We start from the raw sequence: 23,008 nt of genomic DNA, 5'->3' as shown, positions 1-23,008 counted from the left end.
CTTATGCTGGAAAATATTTTTAAAACAAGCTCATGGAGTTTTTTTCCCCCCGACAGACAGTCTGAAGGGCTCGTGCTGGGTAACCCTTCAGGATGGCCGCTGTGAAGTGAACATTAATGGAGCTACACTGAGGTCTCAGTGCTGTGCGATGCTGGGAGCGGCCTGGGGAAGCCCATGTGAACCATGTCAAAGCGGTATAAAAACTGCACTCTCAAGCGCTCACATCTGGTCATTTTTAGCCAGCTGCAAACTTCAGGCGCTCTGCTGAAAATGCCCAGCTATGAGCGCTTGAGAGCACAGCGTTTTTGTTTTATTTTCATTATTGTTAATGAAATGTTTCATTATTGTTATATTTTGGTGGACATGTAGCATAAATCTTTAGGAAGCTGCAGGGGAGCATAGGCCCTATTTAAAGACCCCAGTGTAGTTGGGGGAGAGCCAAGGCATTTTTTGTCATTTTCTTTTAGGAGGGATGGTCCTGCAGGCAAACTTCCTCTACTCATTAGCATTGTTGAACCAGGGCTATAGTAGAGCACCCATCCAAAGGGGAGCAAACATCCCTACTTCAAAACCCAGCAGTTGTTGGGGAGGAAGGGAAATGAAGTAGAGGGAATCTATACTGCCCTACACAATTCTGTTCACCTTGTGTGAACCCTAAGGAGGTAACCATCAGCCCTCACATCCCCCCAGAGAGGGGTATATCTCCTGAAAGCTGCAGACTGAGACCCCAGCTCTGTACAAGACTTAAAGAGGACCAAAGAGGTCAGATTGTGAGATCAAAGCAATGAGGAGAAAGATTGTTCACTTTCTCCTTGGTAAAGACGCCCACTGTGGCAACTGTGGCAACCAAAGAACGACAGGTACACTGACACTGCGCTGCCGCTGGCAGCATTGCTGAGTGGAAATTTTATGGTTTGTAGAGCCACACAGGCCTGTCTTGCTTCGAATATGCCTTGCCGAATAGGGTTAGGGTTAGGGTGAATAACTGGTTAGAGTGAATAACCAGCGCTCTCTTCCATCCTCAATACCACGACTGAGGTGAGAACCTTGAGCAAAGCACCGAACCCCCAACTGCTCCCCGGGCGCCGCAGCAAAAAATGGCTGCCCACGGGTGTGTGTTCACAGTGTGTGTGTGTGTGTGTGTGTGTTCGTGTTCACTAATCACTGCTGTGTGTGTGCACTTGGATGGATGAAATGCAGAGCACAAATTCCAAGCATGGAACACCATACTTGGCCACACGTCACGTCACGTCCCTTTCCCTTTTCTTTTAAAGCGGGTGGAAATTTTGTGGTTTGTAAAGCCACACAGGCCTGTTTTGCTTCGAATATGCCCTGCCATGTGCCACAAGGTGGAAAGGTTCAACAGACACAAAGCTCAAACCGTGAGGTGCAAACACCTGACTTTCATCCCACAAGAAAAAAGTCAAGCCAGAGGGGATCTCCCTCACCATTACTAATCACAGTGAGCACATTCAGCTTCCTCAAGAGCCAACCGTTGGCAAGGAGGGAGCCTTCAAAGAGGATGCAGTGCCAGGGGAGAGATGGCTTGCAAGCAGCTCTTCAACTGGGGTATCCTCCGCTTACACAGTCTCTCCTCATGCGAATAATTCGACTACATTGGAGAGAATATATGAGCCGAATATAAATTCCTCCATTATCTTGCCTTAGCTCTTTGTGCATCTAAATCCTCAGAATTATAGACACATTTAATCACATTTAGTCACATTAATCGGTCAGATTAGAAGCAGTCACAGAGAGCTTCCCGAATTGACATAAAAGCAACATAGTGGGGCAAACCCAAAAGGGAAAAACTCCCATTAGACTCCTCCCTATGCTCTGCCTAAAATCCCTGCGATCGATCCTGCCCTGCTGCCTCTTGTTAGTTTTGCAGTTCAGTTTCCTGTCTTTGTTAATATATTACCATAGTTTTTTATTTGCCCTCATGTGTCACATCTGTGTCTAGTTCATTACCTCGTTTAGTTCCTAGTGATTCTCTATGTATATATAGCCCTCATTCTTAGTTGTTCTTGGTCAGATCTCATAATTTCAGTGGTTGCTCAGTTTATCGTGTTTTGTTTCCTAGAAGTGACGTAGTGTGTGCCTTATTTTGATTAAAGGAAACTGTATGCAGAAAGAGCCAGTTCTTTTATTTTCACCTTTATTCAGCCCCTGCATGAAACTTTTATTATATTTGAATTGCAGCCTTATTAGTTTATTATACTGTATGCTAAAACATATTTTGATATTTATTTTAAAAATTTGATATCCAATTTATTTGATATTGTGTTTTGGTTATAGACTCAAATAATATTTCAGCGATTATTTATGTACACAGATCCTGTATGTCAACGAGGATTCGCTCGGCCAAGAGGGGCTTCGTGTGAAGGTGACATTTTGTGTCATATTAAAGTGAGAGACACATAAACTGTAGATTATCTGATTTTGACTTAATTTCACCTAGTTAATTAAAATACACTTTCTCCCTCTCTCCCTCTCTCTCTTGCTCTCTCTTTGTGTAGATGTGAATGAGTGTGAGGTGTTCCCCGGTGTGTGTCATAATGGACACTGTGTGAACACTAGAGGTTCTTTTAAATGTCAGTGTCCAGAGAGTCTCACACTGGATGTCACTGGACGTGTCTGTGTGGGTGAGTCTCACTGGAGTATCAGCTGTCTTCAGATCTGTCATAGTGCATTCACCCTCACCATAGCCACTATTACTAAATCAGACTTTATTATTGTTAGTAGCACATAATCAGTGCTGGATAGATTACTTACAATGTATAGTATGTTATTTATTACAAATTACCGGTACATGACAAAAACGGTGTATTGTTTTTTTAGGTTACATATTATAGATAATGTATTGTGAGTACTTTTTGAATGCTTTTAGATTACTTTTGACCTTACTTGTTTATCACATACCAATTGATATTTTTTTTTATTAGTTTGTACCATACTGATTTAGAAATCCAAAAAAAGAGAAGAAAATACAGTATGTTGTGCATTAAACATTATACTGTGTAAAGCCTTCCAAAGACATATAATACAAGATTAAATGACTCACTGAGTGATAATTCAAATAATTAAAATGTGTTTGAAATGTGTTAAATATGCAATGTTGAGAAAACAAGCATAAAAATGTATAATTTATGTATGTAAGCTCTGATAAGGGTTCTCCGATAAGGAAAGATAACGATGCATTCTGGCGTAGATGCTACGGCAGGGGTCGGCAACCCGTGGCTCTGGAGCTGCATGCAGCTCTTCAGGCCCCCTGCTGTGGCTCACTGCAGCCTTGACAAAATTATATTTATTTTATCTTTGCTACACATTGTTGGCATTTGAGGTAACAGATGTGACACTGAAAATAAAGTTTTAATATTTTATCAATCAAACATATACGACACTTCCTGTCTAATTCCCGTGCGAATAGCTGATATTGTGGTCCAGACCCCTGCTCTCGTAAGCTAACTATGGATACGTTTAAAAAAAGACAAATCTCGGCTGAAAACAGCGAGTTTAATTCTGTGTGGACAGATTTATTCACGTTCACTGCCAACGATGCTGGCCTGCCGGCATGTTTGATATGTGGTGAGAAATTGGCTAACAACAACAAAAAAAACAAAACAAAAAACACAGCATTTGCTGAGACATACCCACCTGAAGATGAACAGAGAGCCATTTCAGAACTGCTGCAGAAAGCTGAGCAGAGCAAACATAACTTCACCCAGTGGATAAAGTCTTCAAACTCAACAATAGTTGCTAGTTTTTTGGCAACTCAGGAGATAATAAAGCGCGGAAAGCCGTTCAAAGACGGAGAATATATGAAAGAATCATTCATTAAAATATCAGAGCATCTATTCTCTGACTTCAAAAATAAATGTGAAATTGTTCAGAAAATTAGAGATGTGCCTCTCTCTGCGAAAACCGTCAAGGACAGGGCCATTAAAATAGCAGCAAACATCACCAACCAGCAAATTAAGGACATCAATTCAGCTCCAGCATACTGTGATGAGTCAGGTGATGTTAGCGACATCGAGCAGACGGTGCTGTTATGTAGGTATATGAATTCCGATGGGCCGCAGGAAGTCATCGAGTTGATACCACTAAAAGGCCAAACGCGAGGGGAGGACATCTGTGAGGCTGTGCTGAATTGTTTGAAAGTCAAAGAAACAAACACCACCCACCTGGTGTCCGTGGCGACTGATGGTGCACCAAGCATGAGAGGAGCACAAAAGGGGTTTGTGACTTTACTTCAGAAATCACTGGGTTGAAAGCTGCGTACATTTCACTGCATTTTGTACAAAGAAGCACTGTGTGCTCAAACATTTCCCCCCGAATGTATGGAAGTGTTGGATACCTTGTTATCCAGATAGTGAACCAAATAATGGCAAAAGGGTTAAATCCCCAACAGTTCCGTTCACTGTTAGATGAAGTTGACAGCACATATTCAGATCTTTTGCTGCATAACAAAGTCCGGTGGTTGTTCAGAGGAGAGGTGCTGAAAAGGTTTGTTGCTTGTCTGGAACATGTGAAAACCTTCCTAGAAAGCAAAGGCCTCACCTATCCCGACCTGGAAGATGACGATTGATAAGAAAAGTTGCACTTCATGGTGGATATGACAGCACACGTCTCCAGGGACAGCCGTGCAGATGCTGGAGGATGTTTTGGCATTTGAGCGCAAGATGGTCGCCAGAGATATACAGAGAGTCACGCTCTCTCATTTCCCCTCCCTGAAAAAGATCAAAGAAGAACATAATCACATAAATTTGGAGTATTTACACCGCGCAATCAGCAAAATGCACAAGATAAAAGCACATTATTCTTCCCTGTCACTCCCCTGGACACTACATATGTCCGCATTCACAGGAGTAAGCAACCCGATCTTGAAATTGAACTGACTGACATGGCTGATAAAGACTACCCATAACTATGATGTCTCTGGTCCATGATCTATTTTCCCGTGCCTCTTCTGGATTCTGCTTTTCTTTTTCTTTTTTATTCTTGTAGAGTACTGTGGAAATAATGAGGCATCAACCGCGGGTTCTTTATTGTGAAATGAACAGGAACCGAGATTTAATGTTTGTTATAAACGAGTCTGCACTACATGTATGTCAATAACAACTGAACTTTATTCGGCTCTGCTCTCCAATGGATTCTTAACTGTTAGCGCCCTCACCTGGTAGGCAACACATATTACATCTCCCCTTTTTTCACTAAAATTAAATAGTAACAGAAAATAACAGTATTTAATACATAACTGGGGACATAGTTACTAACAATTTAGGATGACCAAACTTAACTGTAAACAGTAGCTACCAGTACTATGCATCATCAAAAGGTCTCAATTCATAAGTCTAATCTCATAGGTGGTTTACGAACTCTTTTGAGATATCTCGCTTCTGTGATGCTGGGACTGGACATTGACACAGGGATCTGTAACTGCCCTGTACTGTGCATCCAGTTCATTACTTCCCTCTTCTCCTGCTTGTGGCAATTGGGTAACGCACTCTTGTTCTGAATCATGGGTGATGCTGTTTTGTTGTTGTTCTCTTGTCTGTATGAGATGTCTTCTATTCCGTCTGATTTGTTGTCCATTACTTTCCACGATGTAAGAGCGTGGTGCTTCACATACTTCAACCACCTTTGCTGGCTTCCACTGTGCGTTCTCCTGTACGCTCACGTAATCACCAAGCTTAAGATCTGGCAGGGGTCTGGCACCTCTATTATAGTACAGTTTTGTTTTGAGCTGGTTGCTTTTGAGTTGTCCGTGTATGCCAGTCAAACATTGCAGTGTAAGCAGTGCTTGTGCAGTGGGTAGCTGTGTCTGAGTCCTACACCCCATTAACACTTGCGCCGGAGATGGGAGGTTTTCCAGGGGTGTGTTTCGGTAGTCTAGGATCATGATGTATGGGTCTTGTCTGTCTGCCTTTGCTTTTTTGAATAGTGACTTAACCACCTGGACAGCCTTTTCTGCTTTGCCGTTACTTTGTGGGTACCTTGGTGATGATGTAACGTGTCTGAATCCATATGACCGACTGAAAAGAGTAAAATCAGCTGATGCATAAGCTGGGCCATTATCCGTTATCATCACTTCAGGTATACCGTATCTAGCGAATTGCTGCTTGCAGATGTTAATGATGGTTGTGCTTTTGAAGTTTTTCACCTTTTCCACTTCAATGAAGTTGGAATAGTAGTCCACAAGTACAATGTACTGTTCCGAATCTAATTCAAAAAGATCAGAGCCCACCTTTTGCCACGGCCTCTGTGGGATGTCATGCCCTATCATGGGCTCTTTGCAGTTCCTTCTCCTGAATGCATTGCATACTGGGCACTTGGAAATCAGGTCAGTGATTTGCATCGACATGCCAGGCCAGAACATTATGTCTCTTGCGAGTCGTTTGGTTTTTTCAATGCCTTGGTGACTGGTGTGGAGTTTTTGTAACATGAATCTTTGTTTGCTTTGTGGAATGAGATGCGGTTACCTTTTAGGAGTATGTCATCTTCGACAGTCAGTTCATCACGATAATCTCAGTAAGGTTTTGCCTGGTCAGGTAAATCACGTTTGTCTTCAGGCCAGCCATTTAGGACAAAACTTTTAACGATGCGCAAAATGGAGTCATTTCTCGTTTCTGTTTTTATTTCCAACAGACGTGATGGTGCGATGGGCAGTGAAGCAATGGTGCATACTTGTATATCATCATCGGCTGTGTCAGCATCTGTGTGGGACTGATTATTTCTGCTTAAAGCGTCAGCTATGTAGAGCTCTGTTCTTTTTTTATATTTCACTGTCATGTCGAATTTCTGAAGTTTCAGGAGCATTTTTTGGAGTCTGAGAGGAGTGTCAGCTAGGGTTTTTTTCATGATAATTTCTAAAGGCTTATGGTCACATTCTACTGTGAAGCATCTGCCAAATATGTACTGATAGAACTTTTCACACCCAAATACAATAGCGGCCAATTCTTTTTCAATTTGTGCCCAACACTTCTGTGTTTCAGTGAATGCTTTGGAAGCAAATGCTATAGGGCAGTTGTTTTGTAGTAGCACAGCACCTACCCCACCGCTGGATGCATCTACACTGAGCGTCACTGGCATTGCTGAATCATAATATTTGAGAGTAACTGTTTCTGAGACCATCCTTTGTAATTGCTCAAAACTCTTGTCATGGGCTTCTTCCCAACACCATTCAGCTGTCTTTTCCAACAGGAGTCTTAGAGGGGCTGTGACGTCAGACAGTTGTGGGATTTTCCTAAGTATGTGACCATGTTAAGGTACTGTTGTAGCTCTGTTTTGTTCTGTGGTCTGTGCATGTTCCTAATGGCGGCCACTTTTTCCGGGTCTGGTTTAAGTCCCTTCCTAGTCAGCAAATGACCCATGTAGCTCACTTCTTTAGCTCTGAATGTACATTTGTCTGGATTTAGTTTTATGTTCTTTTCTCTGATGCGCTGCATTACTTTTTCAATTCTCTCGTTATGTTGCTTCTCATTTTCCCCCCAGATCAGTATGTCATCCACAATCACTTCAGCCCCTTCCAAGTCTTCAAATGTTTGTGACATAATCCTTTGAAACATTTATCCAGCACAGCTGATTCCAAATGGTAGTCTTTTGTATGCAAATCTTCCAAAAGGACTGTTGAAGGTGCATAACTTGGAACTCTCTTTGTCCAATTTTATTTGCCAGTAACCAGACTGTGCATCGAGTGTGGCGAATATTTTAGCACCAGTCATTCTTGTCACCACCTCCTCGATTGTTGTCATCGGATAATGCTCTCTTTCAATTGCAGCATTCAAATCTTTTGGGTCCATGCATATCCTGACTTTTTTCTTTTCTGGTTTCCATATAGTGACCATACTGTTGACCCAAGCTCTGGGCTCCACCACCCTTTCAATGACACCTAATTGTTCCATCCACTCCAGCTCATCCATGATTTTGTTCCTGAGTGCTACTGGAACTCTTCTAGGTGCATGTATGGCAGGCTGAGCATCTGATTTGATCTTGATGTGTTGTTCTCCTTCAATACAGCCTAGTCCTGTGAAAACATCTGCATATCGGTCTTTAATGTCATTATGCTGTGATGTAATTGTCGCTACACGTTTGATGAGTCCCATCTGTGTGCATGTTTTTAGTCCCAGCAGGGGCTGTACATCATCTTCCATAATCTGGCATTCAATGTCATAATATTTGCCTTTGTATTCACCCAATAATAAGCATTTGCCTTTGGGTTTCAAGCACTGCCCACCATATGTCACCAATCTTGCTTTTGATTTCTCCATCTTTGAACAACCTTGAGTGTGTATTGATTGTGGAATTATGTTGCATTGAGCCCCCGTGTCTATCTTGAATTTTGTTTTATGTCCATTCAGTCTGATGGTTACCATCCAATCATCTCCATTTCTTGCATTCACAGCATCCACATATAATTTGGCTTTATGCAAGTCTAAATCATTTTCCCTCAGCAGCCTGGCCCTGAGTGTGTCATCGTGAATGCCTACAACAATTCTCTCCTTTATTAGACTGTCGCATAATTGTCCATACTCACATGACTTGGCTTTAGTTTTGAGGTCCGTGACGAACTGATCGATGCTTTCATCGGGCACTTGCACTCTTGAATTGAAAATATGCCGTTCAAATGTGACATTCTTTTGGGGCTCGAAATAGTCATTACATTTCTTTATTATGACTTTAACGTCGTTTTTGTCTTCAGTTTCTGCGAACTCAAACGTGTTATATATTTCTAGGGCTTCGTCGCCTATAACGTGTAGCAGTGTGCAGCTTTGTATTTTCTTATCTTTCTTGTCTACGCCCGATGCGGTCATGTACAGTTAAAATTTTTGTTTCCATTTTCTCCAGTTCTCTGCCATGTTGCCTTCAACTTGCAGTGGTTGTGGTGGCCTCAATCCTTCCATATTTGGCTTGAAATCGATACTTCTGACACCATGTTATAAACGAGTCTGCACTACATGTATGTCAATAACAACTGAACTTTATTCGGCTCTGCTCTCCAATGGAATCTTAACTGTTAGCGCCCTCACCTGGTAGGCAACACATATTACATCTCCCCTTTTTTCACTAAAATTAAATAGTAACAGAAAATAACAGTATTTAATACATAAATGGGGACATAGTTACTAACAATTTAGGATGACCAAACTTAACTGTAAACAGTAGCTACCAGTACTATGCATCATCAAAAGGTCTCAATTCATAAGTCTAATCTCATAGGTGGTTTACGAACTCTTTTGGGATATCTCGCTCCTGTAATGCTGGGCTCTGTCGTATTGGACTGGACATTGATACAGGGCTCTGTAACTGCCCTGTAATGTGCATCCAGTTCATTACTTCCCTCTTCTCCTGTTGGTGGCAATTAACTTTAAATTCTTAACTGTTAGCGCCCTCACCTGGTAGGCAACACATATTACAATGTTGACACAAAACTTGACAAAGTAATCATTCATTTCAATTCAAGGAAAAGCCCAAAGAAGAGGTCACAGGTAAAAGCAAAAGTTTAACTAAAGCAGCACGCGCAACACCGCGATGCCACTCTACCATTGCCATGCAAACACTCTTGCCAGGGACAAAAAGGTATAAATTACGAACATTCAAATACAACATAAATCACACCTAGTGGTGCAACTAGGCATCTACCTTACATCTGCATCAATTTTATTAAAACAACAAAATGTGTTTTATTCATTTAGAGGTCAAATATATTTTGCGGCTCCAGGCAAATTTTATTTGGTGGGAGAAGGGCCAAAATGGCTCTTTTGGTCGCAAAGGTTGCAGACCCCTGTCCTATGGGAACACCACTGCACCAGTATTCTAAGGCCTTGGAAACAAATAAAGTGAGTTAACACAGCAATCATGTCTGCTTATCATTCATGTTATATAAAGCAAGAAGATATAACATATTGGCAATGAGGTTTGAAGAGTGATGAACTCCAAAGATGTTCTTCTGACTCAGTGGTGATTGAGAGAGTTTCCTCCCAGATGGAAAGTGTCGAGGCATGCCAGGCACGGCTGCAGCGGTCCTGGAAGACGGGAAGGTGAATGAGAGACGAGAGAGAGAGAGACAAGTGACTGAGAGGCGTGACACTGATGTGAGGCCTTTTAACTTCTGTCGAGGTCACACCTCTGGGGGATCAAAGAGCCAATGTTGTCTTGAACATTTGGAGAGAAAATGTACGACTCTTTGTCTTCGAGCATGGTATTTTGCATATGTAACTGGATTGGGTGCTTATGCAAATTTTCACCCAATGAATGGCTTAGTCAAATTTGATAGATTTTTGTGAACATCCTACAGTATGTCAAAAGAAGCATCATTTCCGAGTCTCGATCCAATCTCAATCAACCATTAAGCCCCTGGCAAGGTTTTAAGGTTCAGTTTTAAGGGTAAGCCTTTAAGGTTCACCTTGGTGGTACAAGTCATTTCTGTTATACAGTGTGTAACTGTAACATGCATAACAGAAATGACTTGTACCACCAAGGTACATGATTGTTGTGTGTGTTTGAAGTCCTTATGATTTGTCAGTTCATTTGTGTGAGCCCTTTTTTGGCTTAAATGTGCTGAAGCATGTTTTTTGGTCTGGCTCTTTGGAAATCATACTGATCTTGTGAGGTATAACCATTCCCAGTATACTGTAGTATAAACACTACTAACTTTATTTTGATATCAGCACTGCTGAAGCTCTTTTGCTGCAGTAAATATGTTAAACATGTTAATGTTAAAAAGGAATGAGGCTGAGCACTAAAGAAATTTGCTTTCATTGGCTGTTTTTCCCAGATGTTCGTTCAGAGGCCTGTTTTCTCACCTATGATGAAGATGTGTGTACGCAGCCGGTACCAGGACACTTCCGCACGGACATGTGTTGCTGTACGGTGGGTTTGGCCTGGGGCAAAGATTGTGAATTGTGCCCTGAGCCTGGCACAAGCCCGTTTGATGCTCTGTGCCCGAGAGGACCAGGCTTTGCCAACAAAGGGGACATGCTCACTGGCAGAGCTGTCTATAAATGTCAAATAAATACTGCTGCTCTGGAGTATTTTGATATCACTGTTATGTCTGCTCTTAGAAATTTCATACTGTATTTTTCATTAATGACATTTATCTAATCCTCTCTTTGTCAGATATCAATGAGTGTAAAGTCTTCCAAAGCATCTGTATTCATGGAAAATGTCGAAACACCATTGGAAGCTTCAGATGTCGTTGTGAGAGTGGCTTTGCACTGGATGCCAATGAGCAAAACTGTACAGGTGATTCTGATTGTCTGTGAAGATATAAATAGCCAATCCTTTCCATCAGTATAGAATGACTAGAGACATAATGACGACATTAACAAATGATATCGGTGCTATCGCAGACCACTGAGTTGCATTCTGGTATCAAATATTATCAACTCTTTTATTTGAATAAATCCATTGTTTCATTCTTTTCAGATTAAGGTTTGGGCTGCCCTTTGAGTATCTGTGCATACATTCAGTTGAAAATGATAAAGCATTTCATGTGTTTCTCTACATGAGTGTGTGAATTTTCACAGATATTGACGAGTGCGTGATCTCTCCTGATGTTTGTGGTCATGGCACGTGTGTGAACACTCTGGGCAGTTTCCAGTGTGACTGTTTCCCTGGCTATGAGAGGGGATTTATGTTGATGAAGAACTGCTTGGGTGAGTGACACTTCATTGACAGTATGCTCTCCGTTATTAAGTTGGCTTGAAAAAGCCAACTTACTGAAATCTGACATTTAAACTTCTTCTTCTTTTTCTTCTACTTCTTCTCTGAGAACAAATTTTAAAATGCATCTCCTCCTAGACTTTTAAAGCTACAATCACCAAACTCGGGTCAGACCTTCAGACTGGTCTGACTCGGGTTGCTATGTCTTTTCTTACTGATCCGGCTTACGGTTTTCATAAACCAGACTATCAAAACCACCTAAAATCCCATAGACTTTCATTGAGAGAGTGAAAACTTTTATACAATAAGACTAATGGTGTATTTAAGCTGTCTATTGCTATAGCAAAGCTTAACAACTCCCTACTGAAAAAACAGCGAAAACCAGCCTAAGCTGATTGTCTGCTTTGGCTGGTCTCCCAAGCTGGTTTTAAAGCGGTTTTAGACACTTTTTTTTAGCAGGTCAGGCTAGTCTTGGGTGGTTTTTAGCTGTTTTTTTACTGAATCAACTGGTTTATAGCTGGATTAGCATAGAAACATGATAACAACATGTTAGTAACTTGCTAATCATGCTAGCAAAATGCTAGCAAACTTGCTAATCATGCTATCAACATGTTGGAAACATGCTAACGACATGCAAGTAACTTTGTTAATCATGCTAGCAACATGCTAGTCACTTGCTAATCCTGCAAGCAACATGCTAGTCACTTACTAATCATACGAACAACCTGCTACCGACATGCTAGTCACTTGTTAATCATGCTAGCAACATGCTAGAAACATGTTAACGTCATGCTAGTAACTTGCTAGTCACTTGCTAATAATGCTAACAACATGTTAGAAATATGTTAATGACATGCTAGTAACTGGCTAATCATATTAACGATGGGCTAGTCACTTGCTAGTCATGCTAGCAACATGGTAGTCACTTGCTAGTCCTGTTAGCAAACATGCTAACAACATGATAGCGACATGCTAGTAACTTTGCTAATCATGTTATCAAAACGATAGAAACATGCAAATGACATGCTAGTAACTTGCTAATCATGCTAACAACATGCTAGTCACTTGCTAGCCATGCTTGCAACATGCTAGTCACTTGATAGTCATGCAGTAATGCTAGCAACATGCTAGTCACTTGCTAATCATGCTAGCAACATGCTAGTCACTTGTTAATCATGGTAACAACATTATAGCGACATGCTAGTCACTTGCTAATCATGTTAACAACATGCTAGTAACTTGCTAATCATGCTAGTCACATGCTAATCATGCTAGCAACATGCTAGGTATTTGATAATAAAGCCAGCAACATACTAGCGACATGCTAATCATGCTGGAAACACGTTAGTGACATGCTAGTAACTTGCTAATCATGCTAGCGACATGCTAATTTACTATTCCTTATCTACCTATTTATCTATCTGTTTATTTATCTATCTATTTTTCTGATAGATTGTATTGCCTTCAAAACTTTAAATCTACTTCAAATTAGTCAAAAATTAAAACCCTCAAACTTTTAGCTTTTAAAACTACTTCAAACTTTCTGGCTAGGCTTTTTCAAGCCAACTTAAAGTTTGTCTATCTAGTTATAGAGCCATGATTATGAGAGTAACCATCATTGTGGTGTGTATGTGTGTGCTTTTTTGATGCTGTAGATATTGACGAGTGTGAACGAAACCTCTCACTGTGTAATGGAGGCACCTGTGAAAATACTGATGGCAGCTATAGGTGTGTGTGTCCACCTGGTCATCAGCTGTCTGTGGACGGCAGTGCCTGTGTTGGTGAGAACTAAATTATATCATATCTCACTCTTGTTTGTTCAGTAGACACCGTCTGCAGAACTATTTAGAACTTCTCAGCTCAATTACATTATCATACATAGACCACTTGAAATAAACCATTTTAACACAAATATATTTTGTCTGATTATTCTCATGGATCTGATGGACGTTACTGCTTGTCTGCAGATGTGAACGAGTGTGAGTTGAGCAGCACATTGTGTCTTAATGGCAGATGTGTGAATGTGGTGGGGATGTACCAGTGCTCCTGTAACTCTGGTTATCGGATGACACCTGATAGGAAAGGCTGCACAGGTCAGAGTTTTGCATTAGATTAGCTTTAGATGAACTTTGAATGACTTTTAACTCTCCATTTTATCTGTTCATTTACTTCTTGCCCATCCACTCTCATGTGTGAATGAATAGATAGATTCATGAAAAAAAGAGTATATAATCACAAAGTGGGTATACATTTACACTACTCAAAAGTAAAAACTGTATCATTGAGAAATATTATTACAATCTAAAATGGCTGTTTTCTATGTGAATATATTTAAAACCTTTAATATATTTATTTATACATTTAATATATATTTTATTATATGTCTGTTTTGATGTCCTTTGCACTCTTCAGATATAGATGAGTGTACGATAGAGAATGGAGGATGTGAGGTGTACTGTAGTAATTCAGAGGGGAGTTACTAGTCACATGCTAATCATGCTAGCAACATGCTAGGTATTTGATAATAAAGCCAGCAACATACTAGCGACATGCTAATCATGCTGGAAACACGTTAGTGACATGCTAGTAACTTGCTAATCATGCTAGCGACATGCTAATTTACTATTCCTTATCTACCTATTTATCTATCTGTTTATTTATCTATCTATTTTTCTGATAGATTGTATTGCCTTCAAAACTTTAAATCTACTTCAAATTAGTCAAAAATTAAAACCCTCAAACTTTTAGCTTTTAAAACTACTTCAAACTTTCTGGCTAGGCTTTTTCAAGCCAACTTAAAGTTTGTCTATCTAGTTATAGAGCCATGATTATGAGAGTAACCATCATTGTGGTGTGTATGTGTGTGCTTTTTTGATGCTGTAGATATTGACGAGTGTGAACGAAACCTCTCACTGTGTAATGGAGGCACCTGTGAAAATACTGATGGCAGCTATAGGTGTGTGTGTCCACCTGGTCATCAGCTGTCTGTCTGAGGACATGCATATGCTGCTCAATTCTGTTTTTTATTTTTTTAAGAAACTATATGTTTGTTCATTTGAATATAATTCAGCTTACACAGCACATTTCTCAAGTTTATATATAAAACAAATAAGAACAAAAATAAGACAGAAGTATCAAGTCTTTCTGTACTGGCTCTCTCTTCAAATTTACACAGTCATCTGATGATCTGATTTTGGTTTAGTCTGTTGCTGTGGGGCCTTTGTTTGCAGATGTGAATGAGTGTAATCTCAACACCAACATCTGTGTGTTTGGGGAGTGTGAGAACACCAAGGGTTCTTTCATCTGTCATTGTGAGATGGGTTACGTCGTGAAGAAAGGAACCTCTGGCTGCACCGGTGAGTCCTGATCCAGAAAAACACGTCAGAATAATTTACTGTGTGTGATGTGTACCTTATACTTAGTATTATAAATACTACCATACTACACTTACACTGATAAGTTAATACTCCGCAGTTTGCATTAGTTGTTAGTGGTGTTTGTATTGGTATGTAGTGTAATCTCTTATGCTCTGATCCAGATGTTAATGAGTGTGAGATTAACACTCACAACTGTGACACACACGCCACCTGTGTCAACACACCGGCACATTACCGCTGCTCCTGCAGTGACGGATGGTCTGGTGATGGAGTCAGATGTGCTGGTGCGTGTTAGTTATGATTTACCATGTTACTGGGATAGAATGGTGTGTAGTCTGTAATATTTATTTTCCGAATCAGAAATATGCATGGCTTAATTTTAACCTCTTTGTGGTTGTGATTCTTGAAATGCTGTATAAGAAAATCAGTGTTGTATAAAGTGTCATCATAACTAAAATTAAAGACATATCGTTGGAAAATTATTAGAGTTAAAATTAGAGTAGTCCCTGAAATATACTTCCAATAATTAAAAGTTACAAGAAGTTATTTTCTGCATTACACGTTTGCTCTAGTGTGTTACTAATCTAATTTAGATTTTAAACTTGCCGTATTGTTGCTCGTAGTCTTTCTCTTTGGTAATTCACTTTAAATAAAAGCTCCTGCTGAATGAATGTAAAAGTAAGTAAATTAGAAATATTCCAGAAACCTATGGGCAGTAATGAATTGCTGATTTACTACACATGTCTCTGTCATGGAGTCAACAGCAACGCCAGATCCTTCAGCTCCTCCCACTCATTCTTAATCACCCAAATACTGATGCACTCCACCTGTCAACACCAATCAAGCCCGGTAATAAGCCACCATCACATTCCTTCCTCAGTGTCTGGTCTTGTTGTTCACATGCGTGCATCAACCTCCCTGGCACCTTACCTGATCTACTTATCTGTTCATCTTCTGTCGTCTGCTCCGCTCTCTGGGTCCATCACCACCTGCAAAGACACCAGTGTGATTATTCAGCTAAGCCTATGCTCTTAACTCTCCAAAAATATCCATATCTGTGATCATCACTTTCTCATAACTCCGACTGGATTCGTCTGAAAGAAGAAAGTCATGGATGACTTGAGGGTGAGTAATTTATGGGCTAATTTTCATTTTTGGGTGAACTAACCCTTTAAGTCAAGTGAAAATCCTCCAATGGAGTGGTGATTGTCTCCATAAAAGCATGTCTCTTGTTTTCTACAGCTGTTTTCTACAACTCCATCCTCATGACTGTGGAGAGCCCAGAGACCTCGAAGACTCTTGAGATTCCACCTGACTACAGGGCTTTCCAGGATGTCTTCAGCAAGCAGGCAGCAACGGAATTACCACCTCATTGGCCATGGGTCTGTGCAATTGACCTGCTGCATGGGGCCATGCTACCTAAGGGTAGAGTATACCTGCTGTCCATACCGGAACAGAAGACCATGGAGGAGTACATCGAGGAGGCTCTCGGGCAGGAATTCATCCACCCTTCTACTTCACCAGCAACATCCAGCTTCTTTTTTATCAGCAAGAAGGATGGAGGCTTGAGGCCATGCATCGATTACTGTATCCTGAACTCGCAAACTGTCAAATATCACTACCCATTTCCTCTGGTCCCAGCCACCCTGGAACAGCTTTGTGGTGCTTGCATCTTCTCCAAACTGGACCTGCGTAGCACTTACAACCTCATTCAGATCTGTGAGGGTGATGAATGGAAGACCGCCTTCATAACACTATCAGGCCACTATGAATACCAGGTGATGCCATATGGCCTCTCCAACTCACCCTCTGTCTTCAAAGGATTCATGAATGTGGTGTTCCGGGAGTTCCTCCATCAGTTTGTCATCATATTCATTGATGATATCCTCATCTACTCCCAGAACCTGGCCGAACATTGCCACCAGATGAAACAGGTCCTCGAGAAATTGAGAGAAAACCATCTATACCTCAAATTGGAGAAGTGTGAGTTCCAACATGACACCATCCAATTCCTGGGTTACATCATCGACCATCAAGGCATTCACATGGACCAGAGGAAGGTACAAGCTGTCAAGGACTGGCCTCAACCTAACACCATCAAAGAACTCCAAAGATTCCTGTGCTTTACCAATTTCTACAACCGTTTCATCGCCAAATTCTGTCAGATCTGTGCACCTCTCACCTCACTGCTAAAGAATAAGCCCAAGTCTCCGTTCTGGACTCCTGACGCCGTCAATGCATTCCAGAAACTCAAGGATGCCTTTTGCACCACTCCTACCTTGGTTCATTCAGATCCAAAACTCACTTTCCTCGTGGATGCTTTAACAGTAGGGGTAGGATTGGTATTGTCACAAAGTCACGGAGAGCCTCCTACACTCCATCCACTTGCCTTCTACTCTAGAAAGTTATCCCTGAGACTTCCGCTTCCGCCCGCATGGAGTGAACAGCACAGAAGGGAGCTCCTCAAATAAATAACAAATTATTGCTAAATAGACTAATCAACCAAGTAAAGCCTTTACATTTCTGTCAAAGAGTCATAACAACAAACTTTTCGACATGAAACCGAGCTCGTGCAAAAAGTTACATCGACAATCCAACGCAATACAAAAGCAGAAAGCAGTGAGAGAAAGATGGACGAAGACGACGGCGATTCTCCTATTTCGTTGAGTGCACTCAGAGCGGAACTACATATGCATCGTGAGGTAGTGATTAAAGATATTAAATCGCAAATGGAAAGCCTTCATCTGGAGATGCAAAAGAATCGAGAGGAGATGAAAGAGGACCTGCGTGCGCTACGAGAGGACATCTTTCCAGAGCTGGCCACCTTACACAAAGCACAGGCCGAATCAGCGAATGAGTGCACGGAGATGGGGAAAACTCTGAGTGACACGATGGACAGAGTGGCAGTACTTGAACAGTCTCATGAACGCATGGCTAAAGAACACAAGAAATTGCAGGAGAAATGTATGGATTTGGAGAATCGTAGACGGAGACAGAATTTAAGATTCGTCGGGATTCCAGAAGGAGTGGAGGCTGGAAATCCGGTTTGATTCATCAAAGACCTGCTACTGGAGTTATTTGGAGCCTATGACTTGGGGGATTCCAGTATGAAAGTAGATTGTGCGCACAGAACTCTGGCCCCAGGCATTAATTGCTCGCTTCCACTACAATTCGGACAAAGAAAAAATTCTGAAGTTATCCAGAAATAAAGGGTGTCTCTACTACAAAGGTTCCCCTGTGCATATCTTCCCCGATGTGAGTCCAGAGGTTGGCAAACTTCGAGCCGCGTTCAATCCAGTGAAAGCCAAGCTGTGAGCCACCGGGATAAATTACAGTCTGTTCTATCCGGCCAAACTGACAATCACTGTGGACGGAATCAGATACACGTTTGAACACCCTCGAGAGGCTGAGAAATGTCTTTGAAAGAAGTCTCAAACCTAGATGGCCGATCTGTAAGGTTTGAGTATACAATTAAGTGGAGATGAGGTGTTTATTCATTCTCAGCATGTTCGGACAGAATAATTTAAACAGATCAGAGGAGATGAAAGAGGACCTGCGTGCGCTACGAGAGGAAATCTTTCCAGAGCTGGCCGCCTTACACAAAGCACAGGCCGAATCGGCGAATGAGTGCATGGAGATGGGGAAAACCCTGAGTGACACGATGGACAGAGTGGCAGTACTTGAACAGTCTCATGAACGCATGGCTAAAGAACACAAGAAATTGCAGGAGAAATGTATGGATTTGGAGAATCGTAGACGGAGACAGAATTTAAGATTCGTCGGGATTCCAGAAGGAGTGGAGGCTGGAAATCCGGTTTGATTCATCAAAGACCTGCTACTGGAGTTATTTGGAGCCTATGACTTGGGGGATTCCAGTATGAAAGTAGATTGTGCGCACAGAACTCTGGCCCCAGGCATTAATTGCTCGCTTCCACTACAATTCGGACAAAGAAAAAATTCTGAAGTTATCCAGAAATAAAGGGTGTCTCTACTACAAAGGTTCCCCTGTGCATATCTTCCCCGATGTGAGTCCAGAGGTTGGCAAACTTCGAGCCGCGTTCAATCCAGTGAAAGCCAAGCTGTGAGCCACCGGGATAAATTACAGTCTGTTCTATCCGGCCAAACTGACAATCACTGTGGACGGAATCAGATACACGTTTGAACACCCTCGAGAGGCTGAGAAATGTCTTTGAAAGAAGTCTCAAACCTAGATGGCCGATCTGTAAGGTTTGAGTATACAATTAAGTGGAGATGAGGTGTTTATTCATTCTCAGCATGTTCGGACAGAATAATTTAAACAGATCAGTGGATATTAGTAAAGTCTAACGGGACAAAACCGCACCGAACATGTTAAAGTGAAAGAAATACAAGTGTGTAAATAGGTCTATAGAGTACTTTTTTGTAATGTTTTTGGAAAGGAGCTAAGTGATAAGTCAGACAGTTTATTATCCTTTTTGTTAATGTTATGGGTAAAAAGGGTTCTCTAAACTCGCTCTGTTCTTTTTTTGTGTGACTTTCAATCAAAAAAAGGTAAACTGAGTTATTGTGCAAATTGTTCAAGTTTTGTAGTTTTTAAACAAATATTGGCACTTTTTTTTTCTTTTTCTTCCACCCCCCCTCCCCCTCCTTATACTTTGAATGCTGCTTCCCACAATATTTCTCAAAACTCTGATTATGACTAGCAGGAAAGTAAATGCTGTTAAGAAAAATCACGTTCAGTTTATTTCATGGAATTGTAAAGTGCTCAAAGGAGCGATAAAACGGGGAAACATATTAGCACATCTTGGGAGACTGGGAGTTGATATCGCATTTTTACAAGAAACGCATTTAAAGAACCAAGACCAGAGCAGATTAAGAGGAAGATGGGTGGATCAAGTATTTCATTAAACTTTAACTTTAAGTCTAGAGGTACAGCTATTCTCATAAAGAAGGTTATACAATTTACTGCAACAAAAGTTATTTCTGCTTCCAATGGACGTTATGTTATAATAGTGGGGAAACTCTATAACACACCAATATTGTTTGTCAATATATATGCTCCCAATATAGATGATGAACAATTTATATCTTCTGTTTTGAACATCTTGCCTAATCTGGATACTCACCAGTTGATAATGGGGGCTGATTTTAACTTTGTGTTAGACCCAATCTTAGACAGATCTTCAAATAGAACGGTACCCCTACCCAAATCAGCCAAATTGCTACAAAGGTTTATGAAATCCTTTAAAATAATAGATCCATGGAGATTTAACTTTCCAAACCAATGAAAATATTCATTTTTTTTCACCAGTTCATCACACATTCTCTAGGATAGACAATTTTTTAATAGATTGCAAACTTTTGTCAGCAGTCACACATTGTGATTATGAAGCAATGGTGATATCGGACCATAGCCCCTTGGTTCTTCAGGTAGTACTTGAAACCAAATATGATATGATTAAATGGAGATTTGATAATAATTTGTTAGCAGATAAGACATTTGTAGAACAAACCAGGGATCAAATAAGGTTATATGTAGAGACCAATAATACGGTAGATGTTTCTAAATCCACAATTTGGGAAGCATTTACAGCATACATGAGTGGACAAATTATTTCTTATGTCTTAATCAGGAACCAATGTAAAGAACAAAAAAAGAATAACGGACAGAATATTAGAAATAGATCAAGATTATGCGATTTCCCCCTCAACAGAATTGTATAAAGAGAGGCTTTCTCTCCAGTCAGAATTTCAGTTATTATCCACTTCAGAGACTACTGATCGTTTGATACGGGCAAAAGCCAAGTATTATGAGCATGGAGAGAGAGCAGGTAAACTCCTCGCTTGGCAAATTAAAGAGACAGAAGCATCAAGAATGATAATGGAAATTAGAAAAGAGCCAGGACAAATTACACCCAAGCCACAAGAAATAAATAATATTTTTAAAAACTTTTATATTAAATTATACTCTTCAGAATCTGTCAACGATCCATCATGTATAGCCCAGTTTCTTGATTCACATAATATACCCTCCTTAAGCATGGAAGATAGGGAAGTTTTGGAAAGGCTACTAACTATTGATGAAATCTATCAAGCAATATCCAACACGCAATGTTCAAAGTCCCCAGGTCCAGATGGTTTCACAACCAAATTTTATAAATGTTTTAGTGACCAAATTTCACCTTTGAGCATAAGTCTAAGTGGACGTCCATGATATGCGGAGTCCCACAAGGCTCAATTCTTGCACCGCTCTTGTTTAGCTTGTATATGCTCCCACTAAGTCATATAATGAGATAGGCAATTTGGTTCTGTCACAGCTATGCTGATGATACCAAGATTTACCTAGCCTTATCTCCAAATGACTACAGCCCCATTGACTCCCTCTGCCAATGCATTGATGAAATTAACAGTTGGATGTGCGAGAACTTTCTTCAGTTAAACAAGGAAAAAACTGAAGTCATTGCATTTGGAAACAAAGATGAAGTTCTCAAGGTGAATGCATACCTTGACTCTAGGGGTCTAACAACTAAAAATCAAGTCAGGAATCTTGGTGTGATTCTGGAGATAGACCTTAGTTTCAGTAGTCATGTCAAAGCAGTAACTAAATCAGCATACTATCATCTAAAAAACATTGCAAGAATTAGATGTTTTGTCTCCAGTCAAGACTTGGAGAAATTTGTTCATGCCTTTAACGCCAGCAGGGTGGACTATTGTAATGGTCTCCTCACTGGCATTCACAAGAAGACCATTAGACAGCTGCAGCTCATCCAGAACGCTGCTGCCAGGATTCTGACTAGAACCAGAACATCTGAGCATATCACACCAGTCCTCAGGTCCTTACACTGGCTTCCAGTTATATTTAGGAATTATTTTAAAGTACTTTTACTCATTTATAAATCACTCAATGGCCTAGGACCTAAATACATAGCAGATATGACAATTGGGGGATACATAAAGCGAATCTTCTTAAAGAGGCAAACAGACACAAGAAGTGGTTGTAATACCAAGTTCTTAGACATTGTTCAAATAAGTACAAGCTAGAAAGAGAAGGAATAAATAAAGAGAGATACTTTTATTTATTTATTTATTTTTTATTATGATGAAGTCAAGTAGCTTCACATGTGCTACTTGTGAAGTCAAATATAAACCTAACAGAGCACTCACATCATTAGAATCGAGTCAGTTAGAAATACCAAGGGTTCACACAAAACAAGGGGAGTCCGCTTTTAGTTATTATGCCGCCCGCAGTTGGAATCAGCTTCCAGAAGAGATCAGATGTGCTAAAACATTAGTCACATTTAAATGCAGACTCAAAACTCATCTGTTTAGCTGTGCATTTATTGAATGAGCACTGTGCGATGTCCAAACTGATTGCACTATATTTGATGTATAATCGTTTTCTATTCTTAACCGTTTTAAATTCATTTTAAACCTCTTAAATACATTTTTTAATCATTTTCAAAGTTTCTAAATTCCTTGTTTTATTGTTGTGATTATATTTAAATTTTCTTTAATGTAAAGCACTTTGAATTACCATTGTGTATGAAATGTGCTATATAAATAAACTTGCCTTGCCTTTGCTTTTAGAGGTTTTTAATGAATCATTTGAAAGAGGCTGTCTACCACCAACATTTTATCAGGCTAATATTTATTTAATACACAAGGCAGAGAAAGACCCCTTAGAGTCTAGTTCATATAGACCTATCAGTCTTCTTGACGTGGATAACAAGATTTTGGCCAAGGTTTTGGCTACCAGACTTGAGAAAGTTCTCCCCTCTGTGATCTCCACAGATCAAACAGGATTCATCAAGAATCGCCTCTTATTCTTTAATATTAGAAGTTTATTAAGTATTATTTACACATCAAGTCCCAATCTCACTCAGCCCGAGGTACTTATTTCTATGGATGCAGAAAAAGCCTTTGATCGGGTTGAGTGGGATTATCTTTTCACCACTTTGGTGAAATTTGGATTTGGTTCTAATTTTGTC

The 23,008-nt window shown here is 40.4% G+C and overlaps 1 protein-coding gene across 1 annotated transcript in view; it reads left to right on the top strand.

Moving 5' to 3' along the window:
• The window catches only part of LOC107567994 (fibrillin-2-like), a 96,079-nt gene that overhangs the window by 49,521 nt on the left and 23,550 nt on the right, over positions 1 to 23,008 (top strand). The window contains 15 exon segments of the mRNA XM_016253828.1: positions 57 to 194; positions 2,336 to 2,386; positions 2,520 to 2,645; positions 10,778 to 11,005; positions 11,119 to 11,244; positions 11,529 to 11,657; positions 13,320 to 13,445; positions 13,632 to 13,757; positions 14,077 to 14,178; positions 14,548 to 14,651; positions 14,867 to 15,020; positions 15,203 to 15,325; positions 16,284 to 17,323; positions 17,744 to 18,085; positions 18,559 to 18,855. Of these exon segments, the coding sequence (XP_016109314.1) occupies positions 57 to 194; positions 2,336 to 2,386; positions 2,520 to 2,645; positions 10,778 to 11,005; positions 11,119 to 11,244; positions 11,529 to 11,657; positions 13,320 to 13,445; positions 13,632 to 13,757; positions 14,077 to 14,178; positions 14,548 to 14,651; positions 14,867 to 15,020; positions 15,203 to 15,325; positions 16,284 to 17,323; positions 17,744 to 18,085; positions 18,559 to 18,855 (3,212 nt within the window).

Source organism: Sinocyclocheilus grahami, unplaced genomic scaffold (genome assembly GCF_001515645.1).
Source record: "Sinocyclocheilus grahami isolate Dianchi unplaced genomic scaffold, SAMN03320097.WGS_v1.1 scaffold1205.1, whole genome shotgun sequence".
Lineage (NCBI taxonomy): Eukaryota > Metazoa > Chordata > Actinopteri > Cypriniformes > Cyprinidae > Sinocyclocheilus > Sinocyclocheilus grahami.
This window is presented reverse-complemented; position numbering and strand designations above follow the sequence as displayed.